Below are 18330 nucleotides of genomic sequence, written 5' to 3' on the forward strand. Positions count from 1 at the left end.
TGTACTTCCTAAAAAGAATGGAAAGAATCATGCAACTAGAGAACTGTATAGATGAAGTCTACTCTCCCTGTGAATACTATGAAAATTCAGCCCCAACTAGTTGCTCTAATAGTAGCTTTCCCCTGTGCCTCTTAAATCCTTATTTTTAGTTATGGGCATCATGATTCTCCAGGGACTGTAATCCTCTTCCCTGAGCACTCAAGGCCCTCGTTACTGCTCTTCATCAAAATCAAGAGACGCCAAGGCATACAGAGAATGCACAGGCTCAAGCACACAGACTGGTCTCCAAACAGCCTCCAACTCTTGCAAAACCACTCCCCATGCCAACTGATAAAGCTACTCAAATGCTGATGGAGGACAGAGGTTTGTAACCCCTGCCTGTCCTTTCTGCCTTCTTCTTTTCCTAAGAGTGCAGTTCAGAAGTGACACCTAAATCCTAGAACATCCCCTAATGCAGTTTATGTTCTCTGTAAATATCAAAGGCTATGCTTTGGAAATTCTGTCAGTTTGAGAACTGGCAGTCTGGGTGTTTTCACTGGCTGGCCCTATTAGTGTATCATCAGTATTTAAACGTTGAAGGTTTATTAGTATTTTTTTGAAGGTTTATTATTAAAAGCTGTATTTCCACCTTCTTTGGGGAAAAATAGCTGTAACACTGGGTTGTATTTCCATGGTAACAGTGGTCTGAGGCCCTCAGGAGATGCTCTCCAGTGGACACGGCTACCCTCCTGCCTGCCTGTATTCTCTCTGCCTTCCTCCTGAAATTAGTTGGCTTTGTGATCCTAAGCTAAATAAGATACACTTCCTGCAGTAAGAAAGTAAACAATGATAGAAAACCATATGAATGAGAAGGACTTCTTTGAAAAATTAAGTTTGATCTTTTTGGGCAATAAAGCACATACTTTGAAAAATGAATTAGGGAATTCCCTGGCGGTCCAGTGGTTAGGACTCTGTGCTTTCACTACAAAGGATTCCTGGTCGGGGAGCTAAGATCCCATAAGCCACGCAGCACAGCACCCCCTCCCCCCAAGAAAGAATTATTTATAAAGAACTGTGCTATTTCAAAAGGAGGCTGGGATATTGTTTGTGACCATTTTTTTTTTCTGGTCTTTCCAAATGTTAGTCACAAAATTGAGTACCCTTTTGTTGGCCAATGTCCCTCAATATTTTTAGGATTAAACTAATACATTTGCAATAGGTATCTCAGGATGAATTTTGTATGAATATAATGAACCTATATAATCTTAGAAATCATTTAATACCAGATTTTATTTTTCCAACACAACCAAAAGTTTTATTAAATAAAATTTTATTGTCTACTGTTTACACTCATGTTGCTGCTATAAAGTACAACAACATACACAGATTCCTAGCATGAATTACTCATTGTTCACCCCCACTGAACTACAGACATTGCTTGAGAATTAGATCTTTGCTTTAGGGATTAAAAAAAAAAAAAATTGGGGCATAGTATCTTGAAGAGTATTCTCAAGTGACGTGTTGGAATTCGAAGGCATAGCCAATATGGTAAAACAGCACCGACTGTGCTGTCCCTGGGAGGAAAGGGGAATGGAAAACAAACAGGCAGAGTAATTATAAGCAGTTGTTTCTGGTGCCAGATTTGACTCTGAAAGCTTGATTCTGCTTATCTGGGCTAAGTGGCTGCTTTGAGGAGGAACAAATAAAACGGGGGAGGGTGGGAATGTGGATACTATGAGATAAAAAAGTATAAAAAGTAATTATATCTAAAATATAGATTAGATATAAATGATCCAGAACTCATTAAATAAGCTCAAAAATACTGGAAAGTGGCAATTTGAACTACATTTATTTTTAAACAAGTGGGGGGAATACTGAGTGTCTTGAATGTTGTGTGCAAGACTGATCCACGTCACCATCTCACCGTCACAACCGAACATGGCAAGGCGGGTACATTGTTTCCAGCATCACAGGCAACACTGCATGTAGGTTTTTTAATGAATAATGTAAACTTTAGTGTTAAGGCAGCTGGTACTAATGCTGCACACAGGCTTAGCTCCGTGCCCATTTCAGGAATGAGATGGTCAACACTTGAAAATAAACTGTGAGAGAAGAAAAGGGGAGCCAGCATTATCTGACAAAAACAATGAGTCAAAATATTTTCCCTTTCACACACACAAAAAGAAATACTGGAACATTTAGAAAAACAAAGCACCCATCCCGCCAACTTCAGCCTGTTCCTTAACAAATATTTCAAAATACTGATAAATAATGGTGACTGCAAGCAGAATTCCAGTGCCCGAGCCAATGGCCCCGAGGAAGTCGGCCAACACCGACAGGGCGCCGATGCACAAGCCCCCAAACGCAGCCGCCGTGGGGATGTACCTGGAAGACAAAACCCCGAGTCAGGCAGGGGAGGCCCACAGGAAGGGGCAGCAGGGGGCAGCAGTAACAGGCAGAAGAAAATTAAACTAACGTGCCAGGGAACTGTCCACAGTACTGACGGTTCGTCCAGGGCTGTGCACAGGTATGTGTTGATGAAAATGATGAAAGGAGTGATCTGACTCCCTGATTTCAAGAAACCAGTTAATAGCCAAGAAAGGCAATACATGATTTTTACAGCAGAAGAGGAGAATCCTCAACTGTGATTTAAGTATTGGAATGTTTAATATTGTTTGTAAGTGGGTAACCTTTAGCTCCCTCTTGTAGATGAAGAGTAAATATCAAAATGCCTTCTAAGTATCAAATTTATGTGACAAGATTTGGATGACCCTATTCAACAGTAATTCAACCTTGGCCACATGTTAGTATCACCTGGAGAACTGTTAAAAATAATGGGATTGTATTTAAAATACTCCAGAGGGGAAAAAAAGATGGGGGCGAGGGACCATGGATGGGGAAGACAGTAGATGAAACAAGAATGGGAGAAGGGTAACGACTAAAGCTGGATACAGTTGGAGGCAGAGGTTCATTATACCACTCTGCAATCTATTCCATGTTGTAAATAAAAACTTTAAAATACCAATGCCTTTTCAACAAATCGTTCTGGAACACTTGGCTATCCACATGGAAAAGAAGGAATCTGGACCCCTATCTCACATGAAACAAAAATAAGCTCAGAGTGGTCACAGACCTAAACATAAGAGGATTAATCTTTGTGACCCTGGCTTCTTAGATACAACACCAAAAGCAGCACAAAGAAACCAAAGGAGAAATAGAAAAACTGAACATCAAAATTAAAAACTTGTGCATCAAAGGATACCATCAAGAAAGTGAAAAGACAACCCACAGAATGGGACAAAATATTTGCAAATCATTTACCTGACGAGATACATCGAAAATATTTTTTTTAACCTTATAAACAGTAACAAAAAGACAACCCAATTAGAAATTTTAAATGAGCAAAAGAGACATTTCTCCAAAGAACATATTCGAATGGCTAATTAACACATGAAAAGATGCTTAACATCATTACTCATCAGGGAGAAGCAAATCAAAACCACAATGAAGAGGGAAAAACCACAATGAGATACCACTTCATAGCAACTAGGTGGCTAAAATCAAAACAAGAACTAGTGCTGGTGAGGACGAGCAGCAGCTCCAGACACCGCGCCTGGATGCAGAACAGGGCGGCTGCTCCCGAGAAGGGTCGGCAGTTTCTCAACACGTTCAACACAGTTACTACCCAACCCAATAGTTCCACTCTGAGAGAAGTGAAAACATACGTCCACACAAGACCTGAACAGGTACGTTCACAACAGCATTATTCATGACAGCCAAAAAGTGGAAACAACCAAAATTTCCATCAACTGATGAATGGACAGACAAAACGTGGTACATCCATACAAGGGAATATTATTCACGAATAATGAATGAACCCCAAAAACATTATGCTACGTGAAGAAGATATTCACAAAGGATCTCATATAACTCCATTTATATGAAATGTCCAGAACAGGCAAATCTACAGACACTAGATAAAAAGCCTGGGGCTGGGAGGTGGGAGGGTGGGTAGGAATGGAGAATAACTAATAGGTACAAGGCTTCTTTCCAGGTGATGAAAATGTTTTAAAAATTATATTGTAATGATTACACACTCAGAATATACTAAAAACAAACTGAAAAACAAAACCCCACTAAACTGTATATTTCAAATGAGTAAATTACATGATATGTGAATTATATCTCAATAAACTGTTATCAAAAAACAAAAAACTGATGCCTGGGACCCACCGCAGACCAAATAAATCACAATTCCTAGAGGCGGGATATCAGTATTTTTTAAAAGCTCCCAGGTGATTTTAAGTGCAGCCAGACGAGGACCTCTGACCTACAGCATTTTAACACTCGGCTGAGCAGTGAAGGGAACATAATTTCAATTAAAATAATAATTTAGGTGTCAATTCTGATGTGGAGAACAATTCACTTTTGTGTTAAATTTTGGTTCTTTTGTGTTAAGTAGAAGAAAAATGCTTCAAATATGAATTTAAATAACATCTGAGAACAAATGATAGATTGAAAAACCAAGAACACGTGTGTGTATGTAACACATTCTCTCTCTCCTATCAAAGACTGAGTCTAATGGCCTTCCTTACCTATTAAGCTCGTGAACCATAGAGGTATCCCTGTGGCCCCTCATTACCATTTGCTGTTCTTTAAGCTGTTTAGCTACCTGTGAAGAGAAAAACAACTTTTAAAATCAAACTCTAACTATTTCACTGTTTACTACTAGGTTCTGTGTGAAGTGCTCTCCACACACTAACAAGTAAAATACGGGAAGACTGAAGTAGACACTGTCATATCATAATATTCCCTGAGGCTACAATGCTGCACAACCACTTTAGCCATACCTTAAGCCAGGGTTTCTCAATCTTTCCTTAATTATCACCTCCCTAAAGAGAAATTAAATACTAAGGAATAAGACTTTGTTGGGTAGGGTTGAGCTTTGGATGGTCACAAACCACTGTAAAATCTAAGAATTTTTCACTTTCCAGGAACTACCTGTAGTTTTTAACTCCCTGGGGATGACATTACCTCATTAAGAATGTATGAATTTGAGTTTAAATTACAAAAGTAATTAAGTATCAATTACCATTTGACACCTAAAAATTATGAATTTTTTTTTCATTTTCAAATAAACCAAATACTTACATCTTTGGCTGAGGAACCAGACACCTCTATCCACGTCTTAGAAAAGAATGCACATGATCCCAACATGAAGATGATATAAACAACCACATGGACAGGATCCTCAAATATGGCGCCCATGGACTCAGGAGGAGAAAGGTAGTAACAAAGGCCCCCCACTGGGTAAGAACGAGCAGGTCCTCCCCCACTGACGTCCTATAGAACAAGAATAAAAAGCACAAATGGTCACATTTCTGTGACTTTTCAAACTCCTCAAAAATTATGACGATGTTTTAAGTTCAAAGCACCTACAGCTAATGATTCTATGTAACTTAAAGGATTTACTTTTGTGTCTGATATCTTCACTCTTACAAAATTATATAGTGAGTAAAAAAAAATTTATATAGTGAGTGTCTATTACATAAGACATTGTGAATATATTAACAAGAGCAATTTTTTAAAAAAATTATAATACTTCTATAAGAAGAATCTCCCTTCTCTTCCTGAAGACAGGAATAGATCACATCGATCTCTGATAACATTTATAGTCAGAAATTTTCTGAACTATGTAAGAGTACATACATATTCTTTCACTTCAAGGTATGCTATTAAGAATGCAATCAACTGAAATATTAAAAGAAGACTAACGACTCACTGCCTAAACTTTATATGATTTGTATATTGTAAAGAGTAGTCTTTTAATAAGTATAAAGGGATTTTTCTATCCACACAAACATTTAAGAATTTTTATAGTAAAAGAAATGGGAATAGCATGTAATTTGCTCATATTAAATAAAAGTTCTGGGCATAGAGGGTGGGAAAGCAATTTTTGGATGCAATGATTAAAATGTCTGGTTCCTGAATTTACAATTTCCAAATGATTCATTTACTGTGCCCCTAGAATCACTGATTCCAAATCAAAAGCCCTGACAAATTAAACTTCCCAATAGCTCTCTCACGTTAAAAAAAAAATCTCATTAAGATCACAACACAATCTATACAACCACTCAGTGCATTTATTACTGTGAAATTATCATAGTAATAATGACTGCCAGACTATTAGCTCATGAGGGGAGGGACAGTACCTCCTCTCACCACAGGCAATCCAATTTCTGTTAAATGAATGGAAAAGGAGTCCAGCTGACCCTTGAACAACGAGGGGGTTAGGGCACTGACCCTCCATGAAGTCGAAATCCACATATAAGTTATTGTTACCCTTCTGCGTATACGGCTCCTCCGTATCCGCGGTTCTGCATCGCAGGATTCAACCCGCTGCAGACCGTGCAGTACTGAAGTGTTTACTACTGAAAAAAACCTGTGTCTAAATGAACCCGTACAGCTCAAACCCATGTTCAAGGGTCAACTATTCCAGATAAAGGGAATCATACTTCCTTCAACTGCCTTTCAAGAATTACTGTCTCATCCTATTAAACTTTACATTTTAAAAAATGGCCTTCAGTAAAAGCAGAAAGATACGTCACTACAACTTACAATACAAAAGGTAGCACGTTAAGACAAATGCATAGAATAAGCACCATATTTCAGGAATGACTGTAAAAAAAATAATTCTTTGGGGGAATACAAATTCTAGTACTACATATTCTGAAAACAATAAAGGCTCTTACTCTTCTCTAATTCTGTAGTTTTAAGGAGGAAAAAATACTCCTTGGTCAGGTGAAAATTTAAACCAGTCAAAATTCAATCCTGGACTTCCCTGGTGGCCCAGTGGTTAAGAATCTGCCTGCCAATGCATGGGACACGAGTTTGATCCCTGGTCCAGGAAGATCCCGCATGCCGCGGAGCAACTAAGCCCGTGCACCACAACTACTGAGCCTACACTCTAGAGCTCACGCGCCGCAACTACTGAAGCCTGCACGCACTAGGGCCCACGTGCCACAACTACTGAGCCGCGTGCTGCAACTACTGAAGCTGGTGGACCTAGAGCCCGGGCTCCGCAACAAAAGAAGCCACTGCAATGAGAAGCCCGCGCACCGCAACTAGAGAAAGCCCATCCCGCGCGCAGCAACGAAGACCCGACACAGCCAAAAAAAAAAAAAATTCAATCCTACAATAACTCACACCTCAATCACAATGTGGCTGGATTGCTTTAGAAGGAGCTATGATGAAAATCTAAAAGAGGAAGGCAGAATTTACTGGATTCCATTTCTAGCAACTGTTCTCTCTTCAATATAGTTATTACGTGCCTTTCTTATTTACTGCCATTTGGGCCATGAAAAATGGCAGGGGAGGCAGGAGAGGATGATTTCAGTATCCTATATAATCAGTAAATAGCTTCTTTGAAAAAAACATTATTCCAGACAATAGTGGAATAAGATTACAAAACAGGGAATCACTTTCATAAGAGCAACTGTGATTTTAACCTAAAAGATCACTCAAACGAGATGTGAAAATGCTTCCTAGACGTAAAATAGTACAAAGTACTCAGCCAATCTTAGTTTTACAATGCTTACAGTTTTACAACTCTTCCAAATAAATGATAAACTGTGCTACAGGTAAATGAATCTGGAAATGTTATATATAGCAACTGCTTCAATTATGGCTCATCTCTTTCAGTTAAAAATATAAGCATGAAATGCAAATTACAATAAATTTGAATACTTAGAATAAATAATGAAATACTCACAGCCCACTGTCCTAGTAAATTTACTAAAAAGTTGCCACTAAATCGAACTGACAGCATCTGGGAAATAACATACAGGTTGGACACCAGGGCCGACTGCAGGATGATGGGGATGTTGGAGGTATAGAAGAGCTTGATCGGGTAGCTGCTGTACTGCCCTCGGTACCGGGCCGACTTAATGGGCAGGTCCACACGAAATCCCTGAAAAAGGAAGCTTAGGAGTAAGGCGGAGGGGCTGCACGTACCACGACTCCAGACGAGGCAAACAGTCACAGGAGGGACTATGCAAAGACAATGCTAACAAACTTTCCCTTCCACAGAGACACACAGAAATAGAAATCCTTTTCTATTTCATAATCGCTAATATTTCGCACCTCAGAGTCTAAACAATGGAATTATTTGCCTAACTAGATTTTGAAACACTGACTTAGCTGCTAACATTTCAAATGGTATTCTCCTCTTTAAGAGCAAAATAAAAATCCACACTCCACTTAACTTCAGCGAAGAAAGTATACTTACCTGAAAATATATAACAACAGCAAACACGAAAACTGTAGCAATGAGGTTCATGAGATTGGGTAAATTCTGACGATAGAAAGCCTCCCTTAGAGCTCGAACTTTGTCTGTCCTGGTGGCCAGTAAATGAAAGAGAGCTATGACTGCACCCTCAAACTCGGTACCTGATAAATCAAGATAGAAATCGGCTGTAGCTTCATTACCCAAAGTTGTCCCAAAAGTCAAAACAAATAACCTTGAAGCTCCAGTACAAGGCAGAAAATATGAGTCAAAATAATTCATCTATGTTTACTTTATGATACAGCCATGTGTGGAGCTTCTAAAAAATATTTACATCATTGAGGCAAACATGTCTTTTTTTTTTTTTCATAAATCTGAAGTTTTCTCAAGAGAGTATTCTTGATGAAAACAGACAAAGTAGAATAAACCAAAGCAAATATTTAGTTCATAATGATTTGCCTCACTTTTACTTTAGGGAAGGGAAAAGAACATTCGGAGGTGGGGTGGGGGGAGATGGGGAAAAGAAGCAGCAAAGCAGAATAAAGATGTCAGAGTTGAAAGACAGACATTACTCTACCAAGCTTGCCTTTAATTCATTTTACTAAGTATATTAATAAACCATCGCTGCTATTTTCTTAAGGCTGGGACCAGGTTAGATGTTAACCATTACAAATCTTGGATGGCATTTGAGAGAAGTGGAGATGGGTAAGGGGAAACACAATGAAATATTTCATAATTTAGGTGCTATTACAAAGCCAAGGAGAACAGCAGCAAAAGTACTAGTACTCCCTGATGATGCAATAAATAATGTTTTTTTTATCTGAAATCCACTACCTTTTTATCCCTCTAGGAATGCTGAAATCAGTCAAAATCAATGACTTCTGCAACAATGGCTTAGGCAAATAAATTTTTTTAAATGTTTGCAACCACTGAAATTTTAAATGAGCAGAGGCTAAATTTTAGATACTATTCGTTCTGAAGCAATAGTTCATACTCCACCAATCTCTGCTTATTAGCTTTGGAACACCTGACACCCACTGTCGCCTGGGACAGCAAACCAGGGCGTCTGTCGGCACGTCCTGCTCCACCACCTCGTGCTCCTCTCCGCACACACCCAGCCAAACCCGTGCAGTTGCGTCCCTGTGCGTTGTACCTCTGCCAGTGTTAATGGTAGTGGGACTAAAGGCCTTCCAGACAATGGTTTCACAGATGTTGGTGGCAATAAAGAGGGAAATCCCAGACCCCAAGCCGTAACCCTTCTGTAGCAGCTCATCTAACAGCAGCACAATCAAACCAGCAACAAACAACTGTGGGGAAAGAAATGCAAGTAAGCTGAAGCAAGAATAAACTCAGAAAGGGGCAGTGAACACCATTGACTACTTTCAAAGTACAGGCATTTTCAACACTAAAACCTAGTCGATGCAGTATCACTATTATGACACCCTGCATCTAACCCGATTTAGTTTCATCAGAAGCCAATTCTGCAAATGAGAGGATTGGAAATGTTGTTACATTATAAAGCAGACATTTTGACTTTTAAAGTATATTTATATTTCTCTTATAATGTTTAAATAAGGCCTATTGAAAAGCACCCTAAAACAAAAATGTTCACAGTTGTAGCATTTATGACAGCAAGAAACTGAAAAGCATTCCAAATAGCTTCAAGTAAGTAAAAGACCAAATGAATTACGATACAGTAACAAGATGCAATTTTATAGGCCATTAAAGGAGAAGCATGTGAACTATGCTGATACATTTTTAAGTATTATAGATTTTATATATGTGTATTATATATAATATAAAATATACAATAGAATAAGTCAAAAAGTAGAGCACAAATATGTACACAGATTATAACAATGTAAAAATGCATTCAATACATACAGTGACAAAAACTTAATGTAAATCTGAAAACAATTAAGGGTTCACCAGGTTCTTAAGTTTATGATTTTTTTTAAAAAAAAAGAAAGCATACTAACTTTATGTGAAATTGAAAATTCTTAATTTTCCTGTTGGAGAACACATCAGTAAAAGTATGTATCAATTAGAAATAATCCATAGCTTTGCAAGTGACCTCTCTGGTCATGTGACTCCTTCCCCACACTTCAGTAACCTAACCAAGGGGGGAAGAAAATGTGCTTCTAGGCCCCCAATCTCACACCTGTCCCCACTTCAAAGACACCCTCCTACAGACGTGAGGAGATGCCCCTCCACTCCTCCCAGCTCTGAAGCCTCCCACCCTCGTTCCTTACTCAGTTCACCCAATATCCCTGTTAAGAAAGAGAAAACTACAGTATACCGTTTGAAGCATGCTTACCTTACAGTGTTTTTTCTTTTCCTTAACTGTCATTTCAATGGCTGTACAGAGCCTAACTTGTCTGTTTACAATATTTAAGTTTGAATTTCAATGGACTGTAAAAAAGGTAAAATTCTCAAAACTTCTCAGAGAGCTCACAAATTCTTTACTGTTTGAAAACCAAGTTTACCAATTTGACAAGATAAAAGACAAGTTAGGACTTAGCTACCGAGATTTTATTTTGACCACAGTTATGTAATAAGTACATACTCCCCATCAGAAATACAGAAGCCCACCCTCTACAGGGCATGACAGCTGTCCACAAACCATCAGCCAACCAGTGTTATCATGGACTTCTAATTAAATGACCTGTCCAAGGTCACACAGGCAGCTCTGAAACAACGATAATTCTCCAAACCCCTGTTCACACCAATGTCCATCAGACTAGAGGGTGATTCATTTATATCTGGTGAAAATCAAACTCGTGCTTCTCTAACTGGACAAAGGAATTACAGAAAAACCTAAATGAGAAGTGGTTTCTATAACTAAAGGAATAAAAGATGGTAAAAAGCATGCATGCCTATGCAGAGAATGAGAAATCAGAAACTGACAGCATCTCATTGACTAGAACAGTTGATAAAAAAACTGAATACTAATTGCATGCTCTTCTAGAATGTTCAATACATATGAATCTCTAAAGTATGTATAAAAATAACACTTTAACATTTCAACCTTGCTCATGCGTGCACGCACACACACACAACTCAGTCTGACAAAATAATACTTACCTCTACTATGTGCCATGCACACTGATACTCTCTACTCTTTTTAAAAATTTTAATCAAGACCCACTATTTAGATTCCAAAACTCACTAGTGAAAAAACACTGACCATGTGAATGAAACAAGAATAATTAAGGTGAGAAATACCTTACATAACAGCATGCAAACAGTTTTCAAAATCTCTAGGTGGAAACACACTGATCTAATCACATCTCTTTAGCAAATCTACACATTTTCAATGTTAGCAAAGCCTTAAAAAGACACAATGGGTCACTACCCACCTATGATCAAACGTGAAAAATTTCTCTACACATTAACACTAGAAGGATTAACCACAAGACAAATATTTGTGCACCAGAATTTATGTAAACAACTTAGTATATACCCACTTCACTTGTTTCATTCCAGGAATTTAAGTATTCCTTGATTTCTGGTACTGAAAAAAAATTAAAATAGCTTAACTCCAATTTTTATCAATTCAAATCCATAACTGACTTCATAAGAAGTCAATACTTTTAACTAACCCAGAACTGGTCAGCTGAGGTTCCTTAAGAATATAAATACGCCCTTACTAAAATACTAGAAAAATTTTACTGATGCATAATGTTCTAAGAGCTAGATGCCAATTTTGAGTGTCTTTTAGAAAGCAGGGTTATGCTAACTATGGGTCATAAAGCAAATGCTGTAAAGAAACAAAATAAGGCAAAAGTTGGTGTATCAGTATCCTCACGCCAAAGAACTGAAAGATACTAAAACCAGTTTTCAGAGGATCTTCTTTCCCATCCACTGCAACTCTTCTTCCTCTAATTCCTCGGGGTTATAAATTTGCCAGTCAAGGTGTTTTTTATTTTTTTATAATTTTCTTACTTTTTCTTTTTGGCCACACTACGCGGCCTGTGCAACTTCCCTGACCAGGGATCAAACCCGTGTGCCCTGCAGTGGAAGCACGGAGTCTTAACCACTGGACCACCAGGCAAGTCCCAAGGTGTTTTTTAAATGGAGAAATAATGACAAAGTTAACCTTTAAAGAAGTGTACCTTATAACCAAATGGGAACTCACTGGGGCTCAGAAAACTACCTAATAGTCCATTAAAGATTCCTCCCTTGGTTAAAAGATGAAATATTTCCATTTCATTAGAAAAGCCCTGTGATATGTGATATGTGTTAGTGATGCCCAATAAATACCTCAACAATCCCATTCTCCTTGTTCTGAATCATACTCACTAAACAATCTTCTTACTATGATTTGTTTCCTATATGAGATTTCCTATAAAAAAAAAAAGATGGTCAAGCATGCCAATCCGAAATGGTCGTATTTCTCAATGTATATATATATACTAATAAACTGGTGTTTTACTTTTATTTTAAACTATTTTTCTGACTTTGATCCTTTTGACCATTAAAAAAATTTTTTTCCTAAATTAATCCTAATTTCATAGAGTGAACAAGAGGCATCTCAAGGTAACCAGGACTCTAGACGTTCAGTGTTTAACTTAAGCAAGCTTCTTTTCAAAATCCAGTAAATAACTATTATATAACTTAAGTACAGTCCATTCCTGGGTAACTTCTCTAAAGGATTTTTAAGGGCTACATTAGAGAAATACCTTCCAAACTTTACACATTTTAAGATACTTAGTAGAGGGAAAATCATGTTGGCCTTTAAAAATTCCATTCCAAAATATCCATTTAAAAAATCCATAGGATATATATATGTGTGTTTATACGGTATTTCACTTACTGTAAGATACTATTATTTGTAACACTATTATGTGTGCCATTAAGAAAGAAAAAAATAATTCAATTAAACTATGACACAATAACCTATTACAAAGAATTTTTATTTTCTGCTTATAAAAAAGTTTAGACTTAGACATAGATGTTTATCATCTAACTTGTTCTTTCTGTGCCCCTGTTTATACACAATAACTCTTCATTTCAATAACAAATCACAGCAGACTGTTGGAAGACATTTTAAACAGCAGTTAAACTCAACAACATGTTATATCAACAATGCGTATAACCAAGTGATATAAGGACGATATAAACAGCTTTGACCAAGTTGACGTACACATGCAGGCAATGCCTACCATCACGACCGCCACCTGGCTGACCGCACGTGTGACCGCATCAACTCTAAGAAAACATCCTGATTTCAGAGACATCAAAATGTGAAAAATGTGCATCTTAGAATCAGTGAAATACAGTTGATTGATCCATAATTCTTTATTAGACATCTACAGGGCTATTACAATAAATTTTAATTTTTAACATCAACACAACTTATACATGTCACTTCAATAAAGTAAGAAAATGAGTATGTCAACCACCTAAAGAATTGTTTCAAAAGAAAAAAAGGAACAAACTTTTTTGTTATCCATATGAAAAATTGGATTTCTTACCTGAATGATGATAAGGAGACAGATTCCAGCACCCATTTCAGCGGGATCCCCATACATGCCCGTCATGACATACACAATGGCTTGCCCAATGGTAATGATCATACCAAATACTGACAAAAATTGGGGGAAAAGGAGTACATGCTTATAACCAAAGACAAAAAAGACTAGAAAAACATCTTTGCCACAAAATTCTCAAATTTGGAAAAGGCTCTTTATTAATTGTATTGATGCTCACGTTTCTGGGCTCCATTGAATAGGGCTCTATCTTTGGGTGTATCTCCAACTTCAATGATTTTGGCTCCAGCTAACAACTGCATAATCAAACCAGATGTTACAATTGGGGAGATACCCAATTCCATTAACGTTCCTGTAAAGGAAGGGGAAAAAAGTAAATAATCTTTACGATATCCAATGCAGATTAATTTAGAAGAGTCCCAGTCCTTAATTATGTCTATAAAATACATGTTAAGTTAACAAGCAAACTTTCATTTCCTAAACATTAACTGCTAAAAAAACCCTCTCATTTATTAACACAACCTCACAACAATGCATTGAATCAAAATTACTATAAATACTACCAAAATGTAAATTTCTGTGAATTCTAAACTTAAATTGTTAAAGAAATCCTTTGAAAGAAATTGTCCAAGATTTCTGTCCAAATCACTATTTTTAAAATTTACACTAAACATTTTAACGCAGGATTTTAAAAGCTCAAAAATTAAATAACAAGTTAATAAAAAGATGATATTTAAGAATATCTGTGACTCTCCTAATTCAAAATATAAAATTATATATAAAGTCATCAAAATCAATGTTGTAGAATATTGAGTGGCATGAAAAATGTTAATGACATAGTGGATAGGAAAAATATTCAAAAATAGCGTGTACAGTTTGATTTCATTTAATATTTAAGTGGAAAATCATTTCCTGTTATTTTAGTCTGGTTATCAAGATGTTTCTATTGTTAATGAATTTATCTATGAAGCAGACTCACAGACATAGAGAACAGACTTGTGGTTGCCAAGGGGGAGGGGGTTGGGAAAGGGACGGATTGGGAGTTTGGGATTAGCAGATGCAAACTATTATATAGAGAATGGATAAACAACAAGGTCCTACTGTATAGCACAGGGAACTATATTCAATATCCTGTGATAAACCATAATGGAAACGAATATGAAAAAGAATGTATATATATGTATAACTGACTCACTTTGCTGTACAGCGGAAATTAACACAACATTGTAAATCAACTATACTTGAATAAAATAAATTTTAAAAAAAGATGGCATCTTAAATGGATTCTTCATGTTTTCTCAGATACTTCCTCAATGGTAAAAGATAAAAATATGTCTTATCGTTAAAGCTAGTAGGCAGGTAGGTAGATTTCTTTTTATATCAAATCACCAAAATTTAAAACTGTCAAATGGATCTAGTCCAAAAATTAATCCAGTCAAGCTTTAATGAACATTTCATTTAGGAAATATGGCACTTCCACTCAGTAGGGAAAAGAAGGATAAAAGGACCTTGGCAAATAACTGGCCATTTATAGAAAATTAAGCCTAGATTCCTTATCTCATGACTTACATTAAAATAAAGGCCACAGATTTAGAAAATATAACCATAAAAGACAAAATACAAAAGTACCAGAAGTGAGTATGTTTATAATCTTGGGGGAAAAAAAAGCCTTTCTAAGCCTTTCTATAACAAAATACATAAAGGCCACAAGCAAAAAGATGGACGATATGATTAGATACAACTATGAAACCTCCACGTGGCAAAAGACAGGGTAATAGTTAAAAGAAAAATGTTCGAACACAAGTAACAAAGAGCTCGTATGTCTAAAGGGCAAAGAATTCTTACAAATGAATTTTAAAATGAACAAACAGCAGGGAAATAAGCCAGAGAAAGACAAATACTATATGATATCACTTATAAGTGCAATCTAAAAAATACAACAAACTAGTGAATATAACAAGAAAAGAAGCGGGCTCACGGGTACAGAGAACAAACTAGAGGTTACCAGTGGGGGTGTGCAGGGGCAATACAGGGTTGGGAGTGGGAGGTTAAAACTAATGGGTATAAGACAGCCTCAAGGGCTTCCCTGGTGGCGCAGTGGTTGAGAATCTGCCTGCTAATGCAGGGGACACGGGTTCGAGCCCTGGTCTGGGAAGATCCCACATGCCACGGAGCAGCTGGGCCCGTGAGCCACAATTGCTGAGCCTGCGCGTCTGGAGGCTGTGCCCCGCGACGGGAGGGGCCGCGATAGAGAAAGGCCCGCGCACCGCGATGAAGAGCGGTCCCCACACCGCGATGAAGAGTGGCCCCCGCTTGCCGCAACTGGAGAAAGCCCTCGCACGAACCGAAGACCCAACACAGCCAAAAATAGATAAATAAATAAATAAATAAATAAATAAATAAAAAAGAAAAGAAAATCCTTTAAAAAAAAAAAAAAAGACAGCCTCAAGGGTGTGTTGTACAACACAGGGAATATAGCCCCCCCAAAAAAAAACAGAAAAATAAAAAAGATAAATGTCATGGCCACTCCCAATAATGCTCTTTTCTCAGGAAAATACCAACAACATAGGAGGAAACCCCAGCACCCAAATCTGTACTATGTAACCCTGAAACTGTAACCAAAGCTGGCTGGGTCTGGTCGAAATCCTGGTAATTTGTAATTCTGAACTGAGAACTGAAGAACCCAGGAGTTGCTGAAGCTAGATCACAAAGACAAGGTTCCCTGTCCCTGCTGCTGAGGTCTGAAAGCTGGTTCTCTCTCCACAAGGCTTAGTTGTTCTACCTCCTCTTTGGGTTCCAAAAAATGACTAGTATCCTTCCAGTAAATTCCATTTTTGTGTTTAAACCAGTCAGTAATTTCCTATGACTTATAACAAATCCACTCATAGAAGAAATACAAATATTCAATAAAAATATAAGATGATGTTCAAGCTCACCAACACATAAAGAAAAACAAATTAAATAACAGATACCAATTTTTACCTGTCTAACACAAAGACTAAGGGACAAATATTATCCACTGTTGGAAGAGAAATGGTCATTCTCATACACCATAGCAGAGTGTGTAAAATAATTCAAAGCTTTTGGAAGACAATTTAACAGTATCTATCAAAAATTTAAGTGTACATTCCTTGTAAACAAACAGTTAAACTTCTAGAAATTCATTCTATTAAAAACTTACAGAAGAATGTGACAGTAGTCATGGTAGCATTGATTATAATGATATAAAATTGGGAAAAAAACTACATGTATGACAGCAGATCCTACAGGCCTTAGGGTCATACCTAAAACACACTCCTTACTGTCTACAAGCCTCATAATCTGGCTCTTGGATTCATCTGCAGCATCATGTCCTACCACGTTTCCCCTTCCCTTTTTTCTTCCAATCACTCCATCCTCCTCATTGTTCTTGGAACACATTAAGCATACTCGCACCTCAGGGCCTTTGCACTTGCTATTCCCTAGAAGGTTCCTCCCCCAGATCTTCACACGGCCTTCTCTCATGTCCTGCAGGTCTCTCCTCAAATGTCCCTTCCCCCTCCCAAGATACAGTTCACGTAGAGTCTACCTCCCCAAACAGAGTAACATAAACTCCACAACAACAGCATCACTGTCTTGATCACTGCTCTAATCTCAGCACCTAGCACAAAGCTCCACTCATAGGAAGAACTCAATAAATACCTGAATGAATGGTTAAAGAAATCATGGCACAGCCACATAATGGAACAGTATATGGCCATTCAATGAAATAGGTCATCCAAGATATCAAGTAAACACACCAAGTAGCAGAATAGTTATACAGTAGATCTTATTTTTCAGTTTTTAAAAAAAGTATATAAATTCATATATATGAATATATATTCAGATAAAAGGTCTAGATGGTTATTCACCAATCTGTTTTCTTCCCAGGAGTTACCCCTGAGAAGCGAGACCTTCATTTTCAGCTTTATACAAATCTGAAATGTTGGTGCATTTTTTTATAACAAACAAATGTTACTTTTTTGATGTAGGAAAAAACCCACCCCAAAAGCCCCTCCTGATCCAGGCCCTCCCAATCTCTCAGCCTCACTGACCAGCATCCCCCACCCGAATCCCCGGCCTGCACCCCGTGTCTTCACGCATGTGTGCTGTGACTCAGGCTTCCCTCTCCCGACAGTCCACAGGCTGAATTCCAACCCAAATGCTCTCCCAGCATCATCTCCTCCCTGGCACTGCAGATCAGTCTTTCAGTCCCATGAGAAACTCAAGAATACACTTCAGAGAGTCCAGGAAATCTCCTGAGATTTTATGAAAAATCTGCACGTGTGAATGTACGTGCATTTTTCTAGGGAGAGTACAGATAAATTTAATTAGATTCTCAAAGGAAACACGACCCACAAAAGGATGGAGAACCAAAGCTCTAGACAATGCTAATCACTCCATTCTGTCGTAACTCTATACTCTGTACATACTTCTATTATTACAATAAATACACAGTTTTGTAATTATCTTCATGTTTGTCTCTTCTCCTAGGCAATGAGTTTCTTTTACCATATACTGCCCCTCCCCATAGACATCAAAAAATAGTTGTTTCCA

General features: G+C 37.6%; 1 protein-coding gene across 1 annotated transcript in view; it reads right to left on the minus strand.

The window, feature by feature from the left end:
* Positions 1-1251: 1251 nt before the first annotated feature.
* The window catches only part of SEC61A2 (SEC61 translocon subunit alpha 2), a 28293-nt gene continuing 11214 nt past the window's right edge, over positions 1252-18330 (minus strand). The window contains exons 5-12 of the mRNA XM_057544070.1: positions 13976-14107; positions 13741-13850; positions 9417-9570; positions 8267-8427; positions 7751-7948; positions 5131-5322; positions 4575-4651; positions 1252-2364 (exon numbers count right to left, since the gene is read on the minus strand). Of these exons, the coding sequence (XP_057400053.1) occupies positions 2178-2364; positions 4575-4651; positions 5131-5322; positions 7751-7948; positions 8267-8427; positions 9417-9570; positions 13741-13850; positions 13976-14107 (1211 nt within the window). The 3' untranslated portion in view covers positions 1252-2177. The remainder of the gene's footprint in view (positions 2365-4574; positions 4652-5130; positions 5323-7750; positions 7949-8266; positions 8428-9416; positions 9571-13740; positions 13851-13975; positions 14108-18330) is intronic.

Source organism: Balaenoptera acutorostrata, chromosome 3 (genome assembly GCF_949987535.1).
Source record: "Balaenoptera acutorostrata chromosome 3, mBalAcu1.1, whole genome shotgun sequence".
NCBI lineage: Eukaryota > Metazoa > Chordata > Mammalia > Artiodactyla > Balaenopteridae > Balaenoptera > Balaenoptera acutorostrata.